The sequence below is a fragment of the Lonchura striata genome, chromosome 20 (assembly GCF_046129695.1).
Source record: "Lonchura striata isolate bLonStr1 chromosome 20, bLonStr1.mat, whole genome shotgun sequence".
Classification (NCBI taxonomy): domain Eukaryota; kingdom Metazoa; phylum Chordata; class Aves; order Passeriformes; family Estrildidae; genus Lonchura; species Lonchura striata.
In genome coordinates this window covers 7239694-7254776 of record NC_134622.1, presented here as the reverse complement: position 1 = coordinate 7254776, position 15083 = coordinate 7239694, and the positions used below count along the sequence as shown (strand labels likewise).

At 62.1% G+C, this 15083-nt stretch overlaps 4 protein-coding genes across 6 annotated transcripts; 2 read left to right on the top strand and 2 right to left on the bottom strand.

The window, feature by feature from the left end:
- The first annotated feature begins 263 nt into the window (after nt 1–263).
- On the top strand, nt 264–5717 carry VTN (vitronectin). 2 transcript variants are annotated; one of them, XM_021550936.3, is made up of 9 exons: nt 264–517; nt 2158–2300; nt 2770–2889; nt 3363–3647; nt 3743–3882; nt 4136–4292; nt 4399–4548; nt 5086–5358; nt 5533–5717. In XM_021550936.3, the coding sequence occupies exons 2-9, from the start codon at nt 2174–2176 to the stop codon at nt 5649–5651; spliced, it is 1371 nt and encodes a 456-aa protein (XP_021406611.2). In that variant the 5' UTR covers nt 264–517; nt 2158–2173; the 3' UTR covers nt 5652–5717. The 2 variants fall into 2 exon arrangements, with proteins under 2 accessions (XP_021406611.2, XP_021406610.2); XM_021550935.3 differs by lacking the exon at nt 264–517 and adding an exon at nt 1735–1918.
- Nucleotides 5718–5875: 158 nt separating this feature from the next.
- KIF12 (kinesin family member 12) lies at nt 5876–10099 on the bottom strand. Its single transcript, XM_077787645.1, is given in 18 exon segments — nt 5876–5940; nt 6082–6218; nt 6323–6459; nt 6537–6620; nt 6710–6893; nt 7070–7329; nt 7418–7522; nt 7634–7752; nt 7839–7974; nt 8207–8298; nt 8537–8672; nt 8757–8891; nt 9003–9078; nt 9230–9351; nt 9433–9511; nt 9633–9781; nt 9784–9934; nt 10020–10099. Coding segments are annotated over 18 exon segments (2247 nt in total).
- Nucleotides 10098–11940, top strand: SEBOX (SEBOX homeobox). Its single transcript, XM_077787644.1, has 3 exons — nt 10098–10193; nt 10757–10888; nt 11000–11940. The coding sequence occupies exons 1-3, from the start codon at nt 10098–10100 to the stop codon at nt 11246–11248; spliced, it is 477 nt and encodes a 158-aa protein (XP_077643770.1). The 3' UTR covers nt 11249–11940.
- On the bottom strand, nt 11934–15048 carry VMA12 (vacuolar ATPase assembly factor VMA12). 2 transcript variants are annotated; one of them, XM_021550843.2, is made up of 6 exons: nt 14877–15048; nt 14238–14311; nt 14072–14161; nt 12830–12866; nt 12431–12543; nt 11934–12340 (listed from the first exon to the last, which is right to left on the bottom strand). In XM_021550843.2, exons 1-6 carry the CDS (start codon nt 15046–15048, stop codon nt 12245–12247), a joined length of 582 nt encoding a protein of 193 aa, XP_021406518.2. In that variant the 3' UTR covers nt 11934–12244. The 2 variants fall into 2 exon arrangements, with proteins under 2 accessions (XP_021406518.2, XP_077643639.1); XM_077787513.1 differs by having other exon boundaries at nt 11934–12543.
- Between the last annotated feature and the right edge of the window lie 35 nt (nt 15049–15083).

The following is a 15083-nucleotide window of genomic DNA, read 5'->3' as shown; positions in this document are numbered from 1 at the left end:
ACCAGGGAGGGGGCACAGGGTGGAGGTAAAGGGCACCAGGCACCGTGGTGGTCACGGTGAGGTTTGTGACCACCCTGGTACAGTGTTTTGAACCATTTGGTATCAGCAGGGGGGAAAATACCCATTGCCTGGTGGAAATTCAGAGCAGCTCTTCTGGGTGGGCTCGAGATTTGCATGATAAAAGAAAGAGCAGAGGCAGCCTGGGCCTCTTTTGTTTTCTTTTTTCCAGGCCAGACGTGCTCAGGGCAGAAATGCTTAAATGCTTCGGGCATTTCTCGGATGTGCTGGGAGGAGCAGCTTAAGTCCTTGACTCCAAAACCAGGTTGTTGCCAGGTCAGCCTGAGACTTAAATTCGAGTTGATGTTTGGATGTGACAGAGTCGCTCTTAATCCTCTCTGAACCCACTTCGAAGGGACAGACAGAGGAAAGGGACATCATCGACAGACAGACAAGGAAGGACGGCGAACAAGGCACCCCGAGCAGCGCAAAACTGCGGGAGAAGCTCGGCACAGAACCAGTAAGGAATTTCCTGATAAATTATTATTAATTATTATTAATTAATTATTATTAATCAGGGGTAACCATAAGGGCTGTCCCACTGTAGAGCAGCAGAGGGTTTGCTGCCCGGGGGCAGCAGAATTTAAACCATTCCCATTGGCTTGTCCTGACTAGCCCAGAGAACTGAGCTTTGTTTTGCTTTTAGTTTTGCTTTGCTTTGCTTTTTGGGAGAGGTTTCAGACCCAGCAGCCTGGGCTCTGGAACTGCAGCGGTTCCCAGCCTTGTCCTGGGGGATCAGCCCCATTTCCCGAGTTTTCCTCACTGGATCTGCTCAGCCCTTGGCTGCAGGAGCTCCCCGGGGCCCCCTTATCCAACCAACCCCTCTCCTGGGATCTGCTCCTGGTAGGGAAGGGCTCGCTGAGCTTTCATGGATCTGTGGCTGGTGGCTGGGAGCCTGGAGCAGCAGGAGGGAGCTTTGTCTTAGCTGATCAGCCAAAGCAGCTCAGACAATGCCCAGCCCTTCTCTCCCAAAGCCTCCTGCAAGCCTGAACCCTCGCAGGGCTGTTGTCCCACAGGACTGGCTCAGCACTGGTTAAGCACTGGGCTGGTGCTGGCACTTGGGGACGATGTCAGCTCTGCCATAGCTGAGGCCAGGGGACAAGGAGTGGGGTGAGGGCTGCAGAAGTTCTGCCCCAAAAGCCGATGTCTGGTAGCTGTCCTCAGCTCCTCAGGGCTTCCAGGTGGAAATGCTTGTCTCAAAACCAAATAAAGCTCTTTCCAGCAAGATGCCAGGAGCAGATGATGCCAGGAACTGCCTGCGTCTCAGCTGGCAGTGGAAAGACCTCTGGAGCAGTGGACACCCTGCTGTGGTTTCTCTCACCCCAAATCTTGCATCACTTAAGGCCCAAAGCTGCACCATTCCTTCCCAAGGGCTGGGACAGATCCCTTGGAGCTCCTGTCCCAGCAGAAGCAGAAGAATCAGGATTGCTGCAGCTTCGTGTGCATTTGCTCCTTGCCCCGACTAAATAAACATCCCAGAGTTATCAGGAGCTGCCAAAAGAGCTGAGTCGACATTAATTAGTAACTGAAAGATTGGTTGGAAAGGGAATGACGGGAGCAAAATACACAGGCTTTTGTTTGCCTTCTGCAGTGAAAGTGCTGAGGGCTCCTGCCCCCGGCCGCTCACCTCTGGCCTCTGGTGCCCACCACAGAGGTGGCACCTGCCCCATCCCGAGCCACCCTGCCTTGGAGCTCCCCAGGTGTGTTCCCAGCCTTGACATTGAGAAAGCTGAAACCCCAAGAATAAGCCCTCCAACTTTCCCTTTGTCTTCTGAGCATCGCTCCTCCATCCCATCTCATTTGGGTTTTTGTCTTTGACAAGACCAGGCTGGAAAACAGCTGGTTGCTTTTACACCATGAGGTATGTTATGACATAAGCGTGGCAGGACCTCAAGATGGTTCCTGACTGTCTTTCTGCTGTCCCTCCCCAGTCTCTGAACAGTGCCCAACCTGCACTGGGGCTAGGGAGGAGCTGCTGGCGCTCGTGGCAGCCCTGTCCCCCTGCTCAGTGTGGCCTGTGGGGGAAGCTGGGTGGGAGATCATCTCTGCCCCTTTCCCCTGTTCCGACCTTGGGCTGTTTGCTTTCTCCCGCCGGGGCAGGCTGAGCAAACACTGGATGCTGGGGCTGTGCCGTGCTCCAGCCCGCACAGTCGCAGGAGGGCTGCGCTCCCGGACGCCCAGCATGAGGCTGCTCTTCCCTGCCCTCGTGCTGGCCCTGCTCGCCACCACCCGTGCTGCAGAAGGTGAGATTTAGCCAGCCAACCCCTTACCAGGTGCTTTGGGGATGGAGAAAGAGTGACTCTTGAGCTGATGGAGGGGCTGGACAGCCCGGGCAGGGTGGGAACGGAGAGGATGGTGGCCGTGGCCACATTGGCTGTACCCTGCAGGATGGGGAGAAAGCAAGTGGGCAGCACATGGGGGTCAATGGTGCCTTGGCAAATCCCTGCCCATCCACGGCTGGGCTGCCAGCACGGAGCTGGGAGCATGGCACAGCCCAATCCATGGCTCCCATCTCAGCAGGACCTGAGTTGGAGCAGGGCAAGGAGCTGCTGTAGCCCCTGGTGATGGAGTTGACCATGAAAGGATGGGGCACCCCCAACCAGAACATCCCCAAGTTTGCTTTCCTCTGTGGGGCTGGGCTGGGAGGGGAGACATGGGTCCCACTGCCCCACGCCATATTACCCCTCCTGAGCTGTGGGGTGGCTTTTGCAGACTCCTGCGAGGGCCGCTGTGAAGAAGGCTTCGATGCAGGCCACAAGTGCCAGTGTGACACCCTCTGTGTGTACTACCAGAGCTGCTGCAGTGACTACTCCACCGTCTGCAAAGCCAAAGGTACTGTCCCCATGGCCACCCTCCTGGCCAGGGCACAGGGGGAATGGGGTGGCTGTGGGTGCTCCACACCCTGGGGTCTGTGCTGGGTCAGCTCTGCACCCAGCTGTGCCTGCAGGGTGAAGTCAGCATCAGGATTTGCTGCAGCACAGGGGGTTTTTGGAAGCTGGGTCATCACCATCTGGAGCGTGGGATCTGCACTAATTGGATAGATTGGTTAGTAGGAAAAATGTCTTCTCTGAAAGGGTGTTCAGGCTTTGGAATAGGCTGCCCAGGTGGAGTCACCATCCTGTGGGAGTGTTCTAAAAAAGTGTACTTGCGACACTTGGGGACATGGTTGGCAGTGCTGGGTTAAATTGGACTTGATGATCTTAGAGGTCTCTTTCTTAATGACTCCATGATTCTGTGAATCTCTATTGCCTGGGAGAGAGGTCTGCACCCAGACCCAGTGGGAACCAACCTGCTCCCTCCTGCAGTGACCCGGGGAGATGTCTTTGCCTTGCCGGAGGACGACTACCTGGACTACAACCTCACCGTCGACTTTGTCACGGAAGAGGTGCCCACGGCAGAGCCCACAGAGCTGCCCACAGCCCCAGTGCTGGTGGACACCACACCAGAGAGCAAGCCAACCCCCGAGGAGAGACTGCCAGAGGTGCCCAGCACCACCCCAGAAGTGTCTGAGGAGCCTGAGGAGCTGTGTAGTGGGAAACCTTTTGATGCCTTCACCGACCTGAAGAACGGTTCCCTTTACGCTTTCCGAGGTACTTTGTGGGACATGTGGGACATGCTGCCATGCTGGCACCCTGTGCTGTGTCTACAGTCCCTTGCACTTCCCCTGCATCTCCTCTCTCCCCAGGGAAGTACTTCTATGAGCTGGACAAGACCAGTGTGAGGCCTGGCTACCCCAAGCTCATCAGTGACGTCTGGGGCATCGAGGGCCCCATCGACGCAGCCTTCACACGCATCAACTGCCAGGGCAAGACTTACCTCTTCAAGGTGGGCTGCAGGGCTGGGGGTACTCCCAGGGTGGTCAGCACAGCACCTCAACCCACCCTATATCCTCTTCTGGCACCTCCCATACACCCATGCACGCCGTGGTTGCCGGAGACCCCAAATCCCTGTGGTTATTCTGGGACCCCAGGCAACCACAGCCCCGTGATGGGGCTCCCCAGCATCCACTCCCTCCTCCTGGCAGACCTGTGGCTGGGGGATGTTGCACTTGTAACCTTCTCTGTCCCCCACCCCTCAGGGCACCCAGTACTGGCGCTTTGATGACGGAGCCCTGGACCCTGGGTACCCACGGGACATCTCCGAGGGCTTTGAGGGCATTCCCAACAACGTGGACGCAGCCTTCGCCCTCCCTGCCCACAGCTACCACGGCAATGAGAGAGTCTATTTCTTCAAGGGTAAGGGGGCAGCCCCTGCTGCTGGCAGAGCCTGGCACCACTGGGCACAGGCTAGGCACCCCTCCAGTGCCTGTCCCCCACTAACGCCCTGCTCACCCTCTCCTAGACAAGTACTACTGGTCCTACGACTTTGCCCAGCAGCCCACGCAGGCTGACTGCGAGAAGTCCTCCCCCTCCACGGTGTTCAAGCACTACGCCTTCATGAACCGGGACAGCTGGGAGGACGTTTTCCAGATCCTCTTTGGCGGCAGGATGCGTAAGGGCTGGGCCAGCCCCGGGGGAGGGCTGGCGGGTCCCAGCAGTGGGCACTGACAGGGCACAAGGCATGCAGACACCCAGGGAGGAGGGAGCGATGCCTGGAAGCTAGGGCAGGCAGGATGAGCCATCATATCCTGCCCAGGCCATCCACAGGAACACCCCAGACCATAGCTGCACCTCCCACAGCATCCCAAATCCCCATCACCAGCCGCCTCACACCACGGTGTCACTGCTGGGGACTGTTTATTATCACTGGAGCTGGAGATGCCACAGGCAATCCCCAGCCCTGGGCAGGGAGAATGAAAGAGAGGAGGAGAAGGGGGCTCAGCAGCACACAGCTGATCCCAGCCAAGGGGGTGGGGGACCACTCCTGGCTCAGCCTGGCCCGTGTCACTGTCACACATCCCATCCGGGCTGGGATCTTTCAGATCATTCCTCTGGGTCTCGGAGCAGGTGCTGGGTGCTGTCTGTGGGGTGGGCTCAGCTCACCCCACACGCTGCTGGCCCTCTCACTCACCCTCTGCTCCTTTTCCAGCCGGGGCGAACGGCCCGTGGTACATCAGCCGGGACTGGCGGGGTGTGCCCAGCCGGCTGGACGCTGCCATGGCCGGCCGCATCTACGTGCCCTCCCAGGAGCCCCGGAGGAGGAAGTCTCGCCGTCAGCGCAAGAGGTACAACCACCACCGGTCACTGAATTTGGGATTCTGGAGCTGGCTGCAAAATGACCCCGACTCAGCAGGTGTTGAAACGGATGGGCTGTCGGGCTCCACATGTGAGATGCTCCAGAGTGTTTACTTCTTTGTTGGAGGTGAGTCTGGTCCGGCAGGGTCCAGGAATGATGCAGGACCAGGGCTGCTGGAGCATGGGGAGGCCTCCTCTCTCTCTGCAATGGCTCTGGGATGCAGTGGGAAGGCGCTGGCAGTGAGGGCTGGCAGCTCCCCAGGGCTGGGGACAGTCCTGACGGCCATGTCCCCTTCCCCAGACAAGTACTACCGTGTCAACCTGCGCACCAAGCGCGTGGACCTGGTGCGGCCGCGCTACCCCCGCTCCATCGCCCAGTACTGGCTGGACTGCCCCCAGCCCGGGGAGGAGAGCACCTGATGGGATCCCTGGAGCCACCAGGAGCCCAGCCTCAGCTAGACAGAAATAAACTGTGAGAGCCATGCAGGCTGGAGAGCTCTGTCTGTGCATCCATCCAACCGCCTGTGCCGTGGTTTGTGCAGTCCGTGCAGTCCGAGGTCTCGTGTCCCCGAGGGCTGTGCTTGTCCCCCCGGTCTGTGCCAGATCCCTGATGCTGGCCACATCCATGCTGTGCCTGTGGCAGCTCAGATCTGCTCTGCCAGCCAGTCCAGTGCCTCTTCCCACTGGAGGAGAGGGACAGTGCCGGCAGCTGCCAGCGGGGAGCAGCAGGGTCAGGTCTCCATCTCCCCAGGATCAGAGCACAGCCCCCCATGGTGCACGTGTGAGTGGCTGTGCAGGGATGGGTGCCCATCCAAGGCCCTGCCTGGTCTCCCAGCAGTGCCCCGCTCACCTCTGGGCTCTGGCAGCCCTGGCCAGGGCGGTGCTGAAGGGATGACCCTTCCCTCAGAGCTGGGGACGTGCTCAGGGCCTGGCAGCTCCCGGTGCAGCGTGTGCTGCTGAGACAAGCTCCTGCTCCTGCCACGACTCCTGCCATGAGGACACATGAACAAACCCTCACCTACTGCCCCACCACCCCCCGAAACTCCAGGGAACTCCTGAGCTGCAGCTGATGCCCAAGGAATGGCTCTCACCGCTTCCTCTGGTGCAGCTGGGGGTGCCCGTGGGGGTGATGGGAGCCAGGCAGAGCCGTGTCCTCCTGTCCAGGTGGCAGAAGACCAGCATTTCCCTCAGGGGGGACTGGCTGTGGCACAGCGGGCACTGGCAGCACCTGGGGGTGAGCAGAGTGGTCAAGGTGGCTGTGCCACCCCTGTGCCATCCCCTCCCAAGAGACGCCTGGGGCTGTACCTGGAACATGGTGGCATCAGCTGGCCCAGGGCAGCACTGTGGGCACCCAGGGCAGCTGGGGTGGCTGGAGGCAGGAGGGAGCTTCTGGAAGAGAGGACGGCAGTGGGTGGGAGGTCTGCACGCTCAGCCTGCCGTGGGCAGGATGGCTGCAGACCCCAGGCCCCCGCTCTCACCGGCAGCCGGGGGACAGAGCTGGGTGTGGTGTCGGGCCGCCGGTGCCTCACCGAGTGCCCGTGGGGGACGTGCAGGGTGCGGGCACCCCGGAGCAGGGGCTGGCTGTCACAGGAGCTGCGCGTGGCTCTGTGGGATGGGCCAGCTGCGATGTCACCGCTGTGGTGTGGGCACAGACGGGGCTGCCTGGGGAGCAGGGAGGAAGCCCAGCAGGGCATTGGCAGCCTCCAGAGAGCCCTGCCCAGCCCCGCAGAGTCACTCAGGGAGGCTGGTTGGTGCAGGGTGCTGCCCAGGCAGGGGCTCTGGCTGCCCTGTCAGCCTCTTGATCCCCTATTCAGGGGTCCCACACAAATGTCCCATACCTCATCTGCTCATTCTCCACCACGAAATCCCGCAGGAGACCATAGAGACTGGGCCAGGCTGGGGTTCCCTCTGGTGGGAGCTGCCCTGCAGGGCCGTACCTGTCTCCAGAGCCCGCCCATGCTTTTGGAGGGTTCTCTGCGACCTCCGTGCTCCTCACTGGCACTCTGGGCAGGCACAACTGCTGGCGTAGGGAGAGGTTTTCCAGCTGCAAGGCATGGATTTCTCGCTCCAAGGTTTGCAGCAGCTTCTCCCGGGACACCTGGGAGCGGTGGGTGGATAAAGGGGTGGGTCAGGGGGGTCCCAGCAGCGGGGCAGAGGAGCTCAGAGGGGTTCTCTGTCTGTGATACCCTGTTGGCCATGGGTCTGGTGGTGACCTTCCGGGCACGGCTGGCGTAGTGCAGTGTGCTCAGAGTCTCTGAGAGGCAGCGTGAGGACGGGGAGATGCAGGCGACCTGCCACCGAGGAAGAGATACAGGCGAACTGTCATCCAGAAGGTCACCATCCTTTTCCAGCCTTCTCCTCGAGGGGTGAGACCCCTTGCCCAGCCTCCTCCATGGTTTTACCATCAGGGTGATGCCTGAGCCGCCCAGCGAGCGAGCCAGCAGCCGGGTGAGCTTGCTGTCCCGGTAGGGGATGTGCGTTCGCTTCCCTCGGGGTTTGGCCAGCAGGGAGATGCAGTGTCCTGCCAGAGGATGAACCACAAAGGATGTGACAAGGCTCTGGTAGGGGCCAGCAGGATGCTCCCAGGGCGGGTTCCCCAGCTCTTACCCAGTGCCAGGAGGCTGCGGTTGATGCTGTTGGCCTCCACGGAGAGCTCCCCGCTGGAGCCGGTCTCCTTCACCCGCTCGCTGCCAGCCAGGTCCACGAAGCACAGCGTGCCCTGCTTGCTGGGGCAGGTGCTGGCCTGGAGAAGCATGTTGGGGGCTGATGCTTTGACCCCCATTACCCTTTCCCCATTGACCACGGCACTGTCCCGACTCCTGGATCTTGGATAGGATTCCCAGCTGCTTTCTCCAGCCCCACCCATCTATCCTTGAGGAGAGCATGACCCCCCCACCGTGGGGGTGTCTGCATCTGCACCCCCGTGCTGAGCCCGGAGCCCCCCAGCCCTGCCCAGGAGCAGGATGCGCGCTCACGGCTCGGCTGCGGACGTGGACGGTCAGCAGGGCGTGGCTGCGGCTCGAGTGCCTGTTGAGGGCATGTGCCGAGGTCCGGCGCCTCTGGGATCCTGCTGGGCGAGGAGTTGACTGCATGACACCCCACATCGCTGTCCCAACCCCAGAGCATCCACTGCCCAGCACCCCCTGCCCGACCAGAGCTGCTCTGCAGCTGTACAGGGAGCTGCTCCTCTTGGCTGCCATCAGAGTGCCACCAGCCCTGGGACGGTCTGTGGGGTCTGAATCCCCCCCCATACCGAGTCTAGCACCCCCTGAACATGTCCCAGCCCTGTGGCTGTGGCTCAGCACCTTGCAGGAGCAGGCTGACGATGGCCTCCAGGCTCTCGAATTCCACACTGAGCTGGTTCTCCACGTAGAAGCCGCGGGTTTTGCTCCAGCGCAGGGGCAGGGCGCACGGTGGTCCTGGGCTCAGCAGATCCCGGACCTGGCACATGGCAGGGGGATGGCACCGGGGAGCGGGGCACAGGGTGCCAGCAGGGCCGGAGTGGGCGGCTGGGCAGGCACTTACCTGTTCATTGTAGATCTCCAGGTAGGAAGCGCTGAGAGCCAGGTCAGAGCCACGGCTCCGGCTCTGCTCCAGGAGGCAGGTGAAGGATCTCTGCATCAGCCCCAGCAGGGCCGGGGATGCCGGCTGGGTCTCGCTCTGCAAAGGTACCAGGATGGTGAGTGATCACATCGGGCACCGCCTGCACCATGACCGGCTGGGAGGAGCTCATCCCACGACCGGGATCAGGTGAGATGGTCAGCGTTGTACCTGGGCGAGGGGTCCCATCAGGGTGTAGGTCTTCCCCGAGCCGGTCTGCCCGAAGGCAAAGACGGTGCAGGAGAAGCTGTGGAAGATGCTGAGCGTCGGGCACGGCCGCAGGCGGTGGCACAGCGATGCCACCTCCTGACACAGCCAGGGCAGTGCGAACGCGCCGGAAAAGCCCGGCGTGGGGTGGATGGAGGGTTGGGGTCCGCGGGGCGCTCTCCGGGACTCACCCGTCCATGGCCAGCTCCACCAGCTGCCTCATCCCGCTGCCTTCGAACACAGCCTCCTGCGAGGCGCCGGCGTCGAACACGGCGCTGAAGCCAAAGGTGGCATCGTGCCTGGCCGCGCTTACCTGGCCGTGGGGACAGCGGGGGCTCAGGGGGTGCTGCAGCCCTCCCCCAGCCCGACACCCCGACGGGGAGGTGGCACTTACGTGCACGGCGCCGTCACCGAGGCTGTGCACAACCTGCTGGTCACCTCGCCGCGTCTCCGTGCCGGTCAGCGGCCGGACCCTAAGGGTGGGGTGTGGATGGGGACACAGAGGTGTCGCTGCACGGGGACCCTGGGGAGCCTCGCTGTGACCTCGCCCCAGGCAGCGAGGTTCCTGCCCTGAGCCTTTTCGTCTCCCCTTACCTTAGCACCACTCTCAGACGCGTCTCTTTGCCCTCCACGGCCCCCCCCTGCTCCTCTCCAGGACTCCTTTGGGGAACAGAGGGCAGCAGGGTGGTGGGTGCCCCCCAGATGGGGGGTTGTGCCCGCGGGCACCCCGGGGGCTGGGGTAGAGGGACCCCCGGTCATGCTGTGCTCTCACCGTCCTCCCACCCCCACTGTGCCCTGAGGCCTGGCGGGGGACAGAGCTCACTGTCCCCGCCACGTCGCCGCAGAAGGACGGTCCTGTCCCCCCGCAGCCTTTTTGGGATGCCACCCCCCGCTGCCTGCATCAGTCGTGCAGTCACCGCCCAAGTCCTGCTGCTCTAGGACGGGGTGGCCTCTGTCTCCTCCGTCGCCGCGACAACTTACGGTCTCTCCTGGCCCCGTGGGAGCGTTCTGGGCCGGGAGTCCGGCTGGGGCTCCCCGCCCCGCTCCCCCTTTGGTTCCATGCGCCCCCCAGCACCCGGTGCTCGGGGTGCCCGCACGCCCGGCCGGTCTCGGCGGGAGCCACCCTCAGCCGGCCCCGGCTGCCCCGCACAACCGGTACCACCGCTCCGGTTAAACATTGACCGGTGCCAGCCCTGCGGGAGAGCGGCGGTCGCACGGCGGGGGGCGAGCGGGGGAGGGCGGGGAGCCGGGAGGGAGCGCAGGGGGCGGGTGGCAGGTGGGTCCCGAGCCCTGGCATCCTCACAGGCCCCACCGTGCCCCGACGGCGGCGAAGGGAGACCTGTACGAGCAGCTGGTGGGGATCCTGGTCCCCGGGGATGCTGGGGAGTCAGTCGGGGCTGCCGGGACTCTGCCATCGGGGGCGCGGAGCTGGGACCGGCCCCGGGAGCCCTTGGGAAGGGTTCGGGGGGGACAGCACCGCCCGCTCGGGGCGGTCCCAGCCCGCCGGGGGGGATCCGGGGGGGATAAAAGCCGGGGCGGCGGCGGGCCCGGGGGAGCCGGGCAGGATGAGCGCGGCCCCGGGCACCTCCCGCGCTCCCCAGCCGCTGCTCCGCTTCCCCGACGGGGCGGGCGGGCCGGGCGGCGGGCGGGCGGCGGGCGGGGGCGGCGCCCCGGGGCCGTGCCCCTGCCCCTGTCCCTGCCCGGGGGGACCGCGGAAGCGGCGGCGGACCACGTTCAGCCGGGGGCAGCTGTCGGAGCTGGAGCGAGCCTTCGCCGCCGTGCCCTACCCGGACATCGCCACCCGGGAGCGCCTGGCCGAGCTCACCCAGCTGCCGGAGGCCAAGATCCAGGTGAGCACAGGCGGGACCCTCCTCTCCATCCCTTCCTCCTTCCCTCCCGGGGCACCCTCTCCTCCTGTCGGGGCGCTATCTGTGTCTCACAGTTCCCCTCGCCCGTCCCAGGTCTGGTTCCAGAACCGCCGCGCCCGCAGGATCCGTAGCGCCAAGCCGGAGCCGCCACCGCTACCGCCGCTGCCGCCGCCCGGGGAGCGGGGTCCCCCCGCGGCACCTCCCGACGGCAGCATCCCGTGCCCGGCCCCTGCCCTGCCGCCGCCGCCATCCCACAGCCCCGCTCGGGGCCTCCCCACCTCGCTGGGCTCCATCTCCGACCTCATCTACAGCGCGGCCATCACCAACCTGGGCGAGCCATAGGCGTGGCAAGGGCCCCTGGCTTCTAGGGACCCTCCTGGCACCGCGCCCCCCCCGGATTAGCGCCACGATTTCATTAGGGTGCGGAATTACTGCCGGTCCCAAAGGCTCCGAGGATGTCATCCAATATCCTAAATGCCGGTGCGGCCACAGCAGGGGCAGCTCCCCATCAGCTCCCTAATACCGACTAATCTTTTGGAAAAAATACCTTAATCTGAGGCCGTATCCACGGATGATTGTGGCGCGGCCGCCCCTAATCCACAGGCGCGTTCGCAGGTGCCGGCAGAGCTCCCTGGATCAGATATTAAACCGTGTTTCCAGGGGGGCTTAGCTGCCATCAGAGCATTAATCACTGTGTCTGGCCCTGGCAGAGCGCCCACCCGGCAGGTGTCTGGTGTGGGTGTCCCCTCCCTGCTGTGGGTGCAGTGAGCTGGCTCTGCTCTCTGTCCCACAGCACCTGAGAGACCCCTGGGCTCAGTGTTGAAGGGTGCTCCCTCCTTGCCTCCAGAATCTGGGCACCCTTTGGCAGGGTGTTGGGAGCACCGTGCATCCCTCACTGTGCAGGCACAGGAAGGTTTGGACAGGAGATGGAGCAGGATGCAGAGGGAGAGGGAAGATTCACATCTCAGCCGTGTCTTAGACACCACAACGTTTCTCATACCAACAGAAACCTCCCAACACGCAGCAAGAAAGTTAGAAACACACAGTGTTATTTATTCCCAGAATAAAAGGACAGGAATTTCCCAGAACAGGGATAGCAGGAGCTGATGCCTCTCTCCCTGCTGGGGTGGTTGGAATCCACAGCCATTCCCTGTCCTGTCCTGCAGCTCTGGGATTTCCAACCCACGATTCATTTCAGGAGCAGGAAGCAAAGGATGAGCTTGAGGAGTGCAGCAGTCTTCCCACAGCAGGAACAGGTACAGACAGGACAAGATCTGTCCCAAATTAGCAGCTCCTGGGGAGGACAAAATCCTCCAGAACGAAACCTGCAGTTCATGGTCACAGTTTCCCAAGGTCCCCTTCGAGGGTCCGCACCATCACGTACAGCTCGGCCAAGCCCACCACCGAGGCCACAATGACAGCTGACAGGACACGCTGGGGACACAAAAGAGAGAGAGAGAGAGGTGACCCTGGCTGTGTGGCCTGGCCAGCACAGGGGGGCTGCCAGGGGCTGGGCTCGCTCACCGCTGCTGTCTCTGCGAAGATGTACTGGCTGCCCAGGTAGGTGCAGGCAAAGGCGGCCACCACGGTGACGATGAAGTTGAAGATGGTGATGACAATGGCTTTCACGGAGCGAACTGGGGACAGAGGGGTGAAGGAGATGATTTTAGGTAAGGCTGGAGACAAGGTGTAATCATGCACAGCTGCTTCAGCTGGGAGATGGAATCCTGCAGGAGTCACACGCCTTGGTGCCTCCAGAAATGTTGGTAAGAATGACCAAAAGGCTCCTTTATTCAAGGAACACTTCAGTGCATGAAAACCTTCTGGTGAGATGTTCTGAGAGGGAAGGGCTGTCACCAGCTGGAGATGGAACAGTTCCCATGCCTGACCTGCCACATGTCAACAGGACAGGGAGCCACTCACCTTGCCTCCCAAATTCAGCCAATGGCCCGTTCATCTCCTGAAAGAAGGGATTGAAACAGCTTGTGATCACTTGTATTTTCATGTTAATAGTAATGTTATTACTGTGCGTGCAGAATAAAAGCAATGCCAATACCTGTCCTATCTGCAAGACTCTGGGGTTTTGGGTGGGTGGCTGTGGGGGAGCAGCAGTTTCACAGCACACGGGTTTCTTTGAGATTTTGCACAAGCTCTGCTAAAACCACCCTGGATTATAGATCACAACATGGTTTGGCCTGGAAGAGGACCTCAAAGACCATCCTGTTCTAGCCCCTGCCATGAGCAAGGACACCTTTCACTAAACCAGGCCAAACCTCAGCAGAGAACAAAGCAGATCTTTCCATGAGAGTTAATGTGCACCTGGAAGCCAGGTACAGCATGGAAGGGCAGAATGGGATCTCAAGGAATGCCAGCAGGAAGGGATGCTGACTTCTCTGAACAGTCACCCTGTCAGAAAATCTCAGCTTTCTCAGAAAAGAATAAGTGCCCACATATGATCTTGTATCTTCAGCTTTTAACCTTAACATGAATGAGGCAATTTTAAAACTATGACAAAAATTTCACCAGCACAGATGCTCCCAGTCAAACATTTACAACACGTGCTCAGTCTCCCAGAACAGAACCTGAGATCTCTGGCACAGTGAGCAGTTCCCAAAACTCAGCATGTTGAATTCACCACTCTGTTAACCCTGTCCTGCCTCTGTCCCCAACAGTGCATCTGTTGTTCCTGGTGTGTTTACAGTGTGCTCTCCTCCAGTGTCTGCCACATTCCCCCTGCACTGTTACAGTGTGCTTGGGCTATGCTTTTCCCCATTACCTGGGACCCCTGTGACTCTGATCAGATTAGCCTGGTACCCTCCTTCCTGCCCTGACAAGGTTGGCAGAGAGCCAGAGAAGTCTTCCCTGTCCAGAGCCTAGATAAGCACTTGACCCTTCTTGTTCATCCTCTTTCTCCCTCTCTTTCCCCCTGGACCTCATGGAATAAATAAGTTGGACAACCACATCGGGGTGAGAGCCTCTTTTGAATCTTTGCCCATCTCCTGATGTTCCTCCCCTCAAGGCCTTGTATCTCTGGGCTAGCCTAATAATTTAGGGGCTAAGAGAGGTAGAGCATCACTGCACTGCACTCACTCTAAGGGGGGAAATCTTTGCTCTCAGGAGTTTGAGGGATGAATCCCGGCAGCAGGCACTGCAGCAGCCCCTCACCTGGCCGGTGATGTTGCGGGTCATCCGCCGGTACTCCTCGTGCGCCAGCTTGGCCTTGATCCTCTCCAGCCGTGCCACCAGCTCGGGGTTCTGGGGGAGGCACAGACGCACCGTGAGTGCCGGGAGCCTCCGCCTCCTCCCGCCGCTCCCGGCCGGCCTCGCTTACCCGCGGCGGCACCGGCACCTCGGGCAGGTGGATCTCACATCCTTCCAGCAGCTCGTGCAGGTGCAGCGCCGACCCTGCGGACACGGGGCGGACACAGGGCGGTCACGGGGCGGTCACGGGGCGGTCACGGCGCGATGCCGGCGCGATGCCAGTGTGATCCTGGCGCGATCCCGGTGCGATCCCGGTACGGTCACGGCGCGATCCCAGTGCGATCCCGGCGCGATCCCGGTGTGATCCCGGCGCGATGCCGGTGTGATCCCGGCGCGATCCAGGTGTGATCCTGGCGCGATCCCGGCGCGATGCCGGTACGATCCCGGCGTGATCCCGGCGCGATGCCGGCACGATCCCGGTGTGATCCCGGTAGGATCCCGGCGCGATGCCGGTACGATCCCGGCGCGATGCCGGTGCGATCCCGGCGTGATCCCGGCACGATCCCGGTCTGATCCCGGTCTGATCCCGGCGCGATCCCAGTGCGATGCCGGCACGATCCCGGTGTGATCCCGGTAGGATCCCGGTGTGATCCCGGTGTGATCCCGGTAGGATCCCGGCGCGATGCCGGTGCGATCCCGGCGTGATCCCGGCGCGATGCCGGCGCGATCCCGGTGTGATCCCGGTAGGATCCCGGCGCAGCGGGCTTACCTGCCTCCCTCAGCGCGGCGTGCAGCCTCCGCAGCAGGCCGAACGGCACCAGCGCTCCTTCCTCCGCCAGCGCCGCCTCCAGCTCACCCCTCAGCCCGGCGGGCAGCGCCGCCAGCTCTCCGGCCCGCACCGCCCGCCGCAGCCGCGGCCCGGCCCGCACCGACGACGCCATCTTGGGCGGCGTTGCCGGGGCGACCGGGCGGGGCG

What these genes read in the sequence shown, in the direction of transcription:
- VTN (XM_021550935.3), top strand. An exon ending in CACCGTCTGCAAAGCCAAAG is followed by an intron (nt 2,890 to 3,362) that starts GTACTGTCCCCA and finishes TCCCTCCTGCAG; the next exon opens with TGACCCGGGGAGATGTCTTT. An exon ending in GAGAGTCTATTTCTTCAAGG is followed by an intron (nt 4,293 to 4,398) that starts GTAAGGGGGCAG and finishes ACCCTCTCCTAG; the next exon opens with ACAAGTACTACTGGTCCTAC.
- SEBOX (XM_077787644.1), top strand. Translation starts at nt 10,098, where the DNA reads ATGCGCCCCCCAGCACCCGGTGCTCGGGGTGCCCGCACGCCCGGCCGG. An exon ending in CCGGCTGCCCCGCACAACCG is followed by an intron (nt 10,194 to 10,756) that starts GTACCACCGCTC and finishes GGACCGCGGAAG; the next exon opens with CGGCGGCGGACCACGTTCAG. An exon ending in TGCCGGAGGCCAAGATCCAG is followed by an intron (nt 10,889 to 10,999) that starts GTGAGCACAGGC and finishes CGCCCGTCCCAG; the next exon opens with GTCTGGTTCCAGAACCGCCG.
- VMA12 (XM_077787513.1), bottom strand. Translation starts at nt 15,048, where the DNA reads ATGGCGTCGTCGGTGCGGGCCGGGCCGCGGCTGCGGCGGGCGGTGCGG. An exon ending in CGCCGCGCTGAGGGAGGCAG is followed by an intron (nt 14,312 to 14,876) that starts GTAAGCCCGCTG and finishes CCGTGTCCGCAG; the next exon opens with GGTCGGCGCTGCACCTGCAC. An exon ending in CCCGCAACATCACCGGCCAG is followed by an intron (nt 12,867 to 14,071) that starts GTGAGGGGCTGC and finishes CCCTTCTTTCAG; the next exon opens with GAGATGAACGGGCCATTGGC.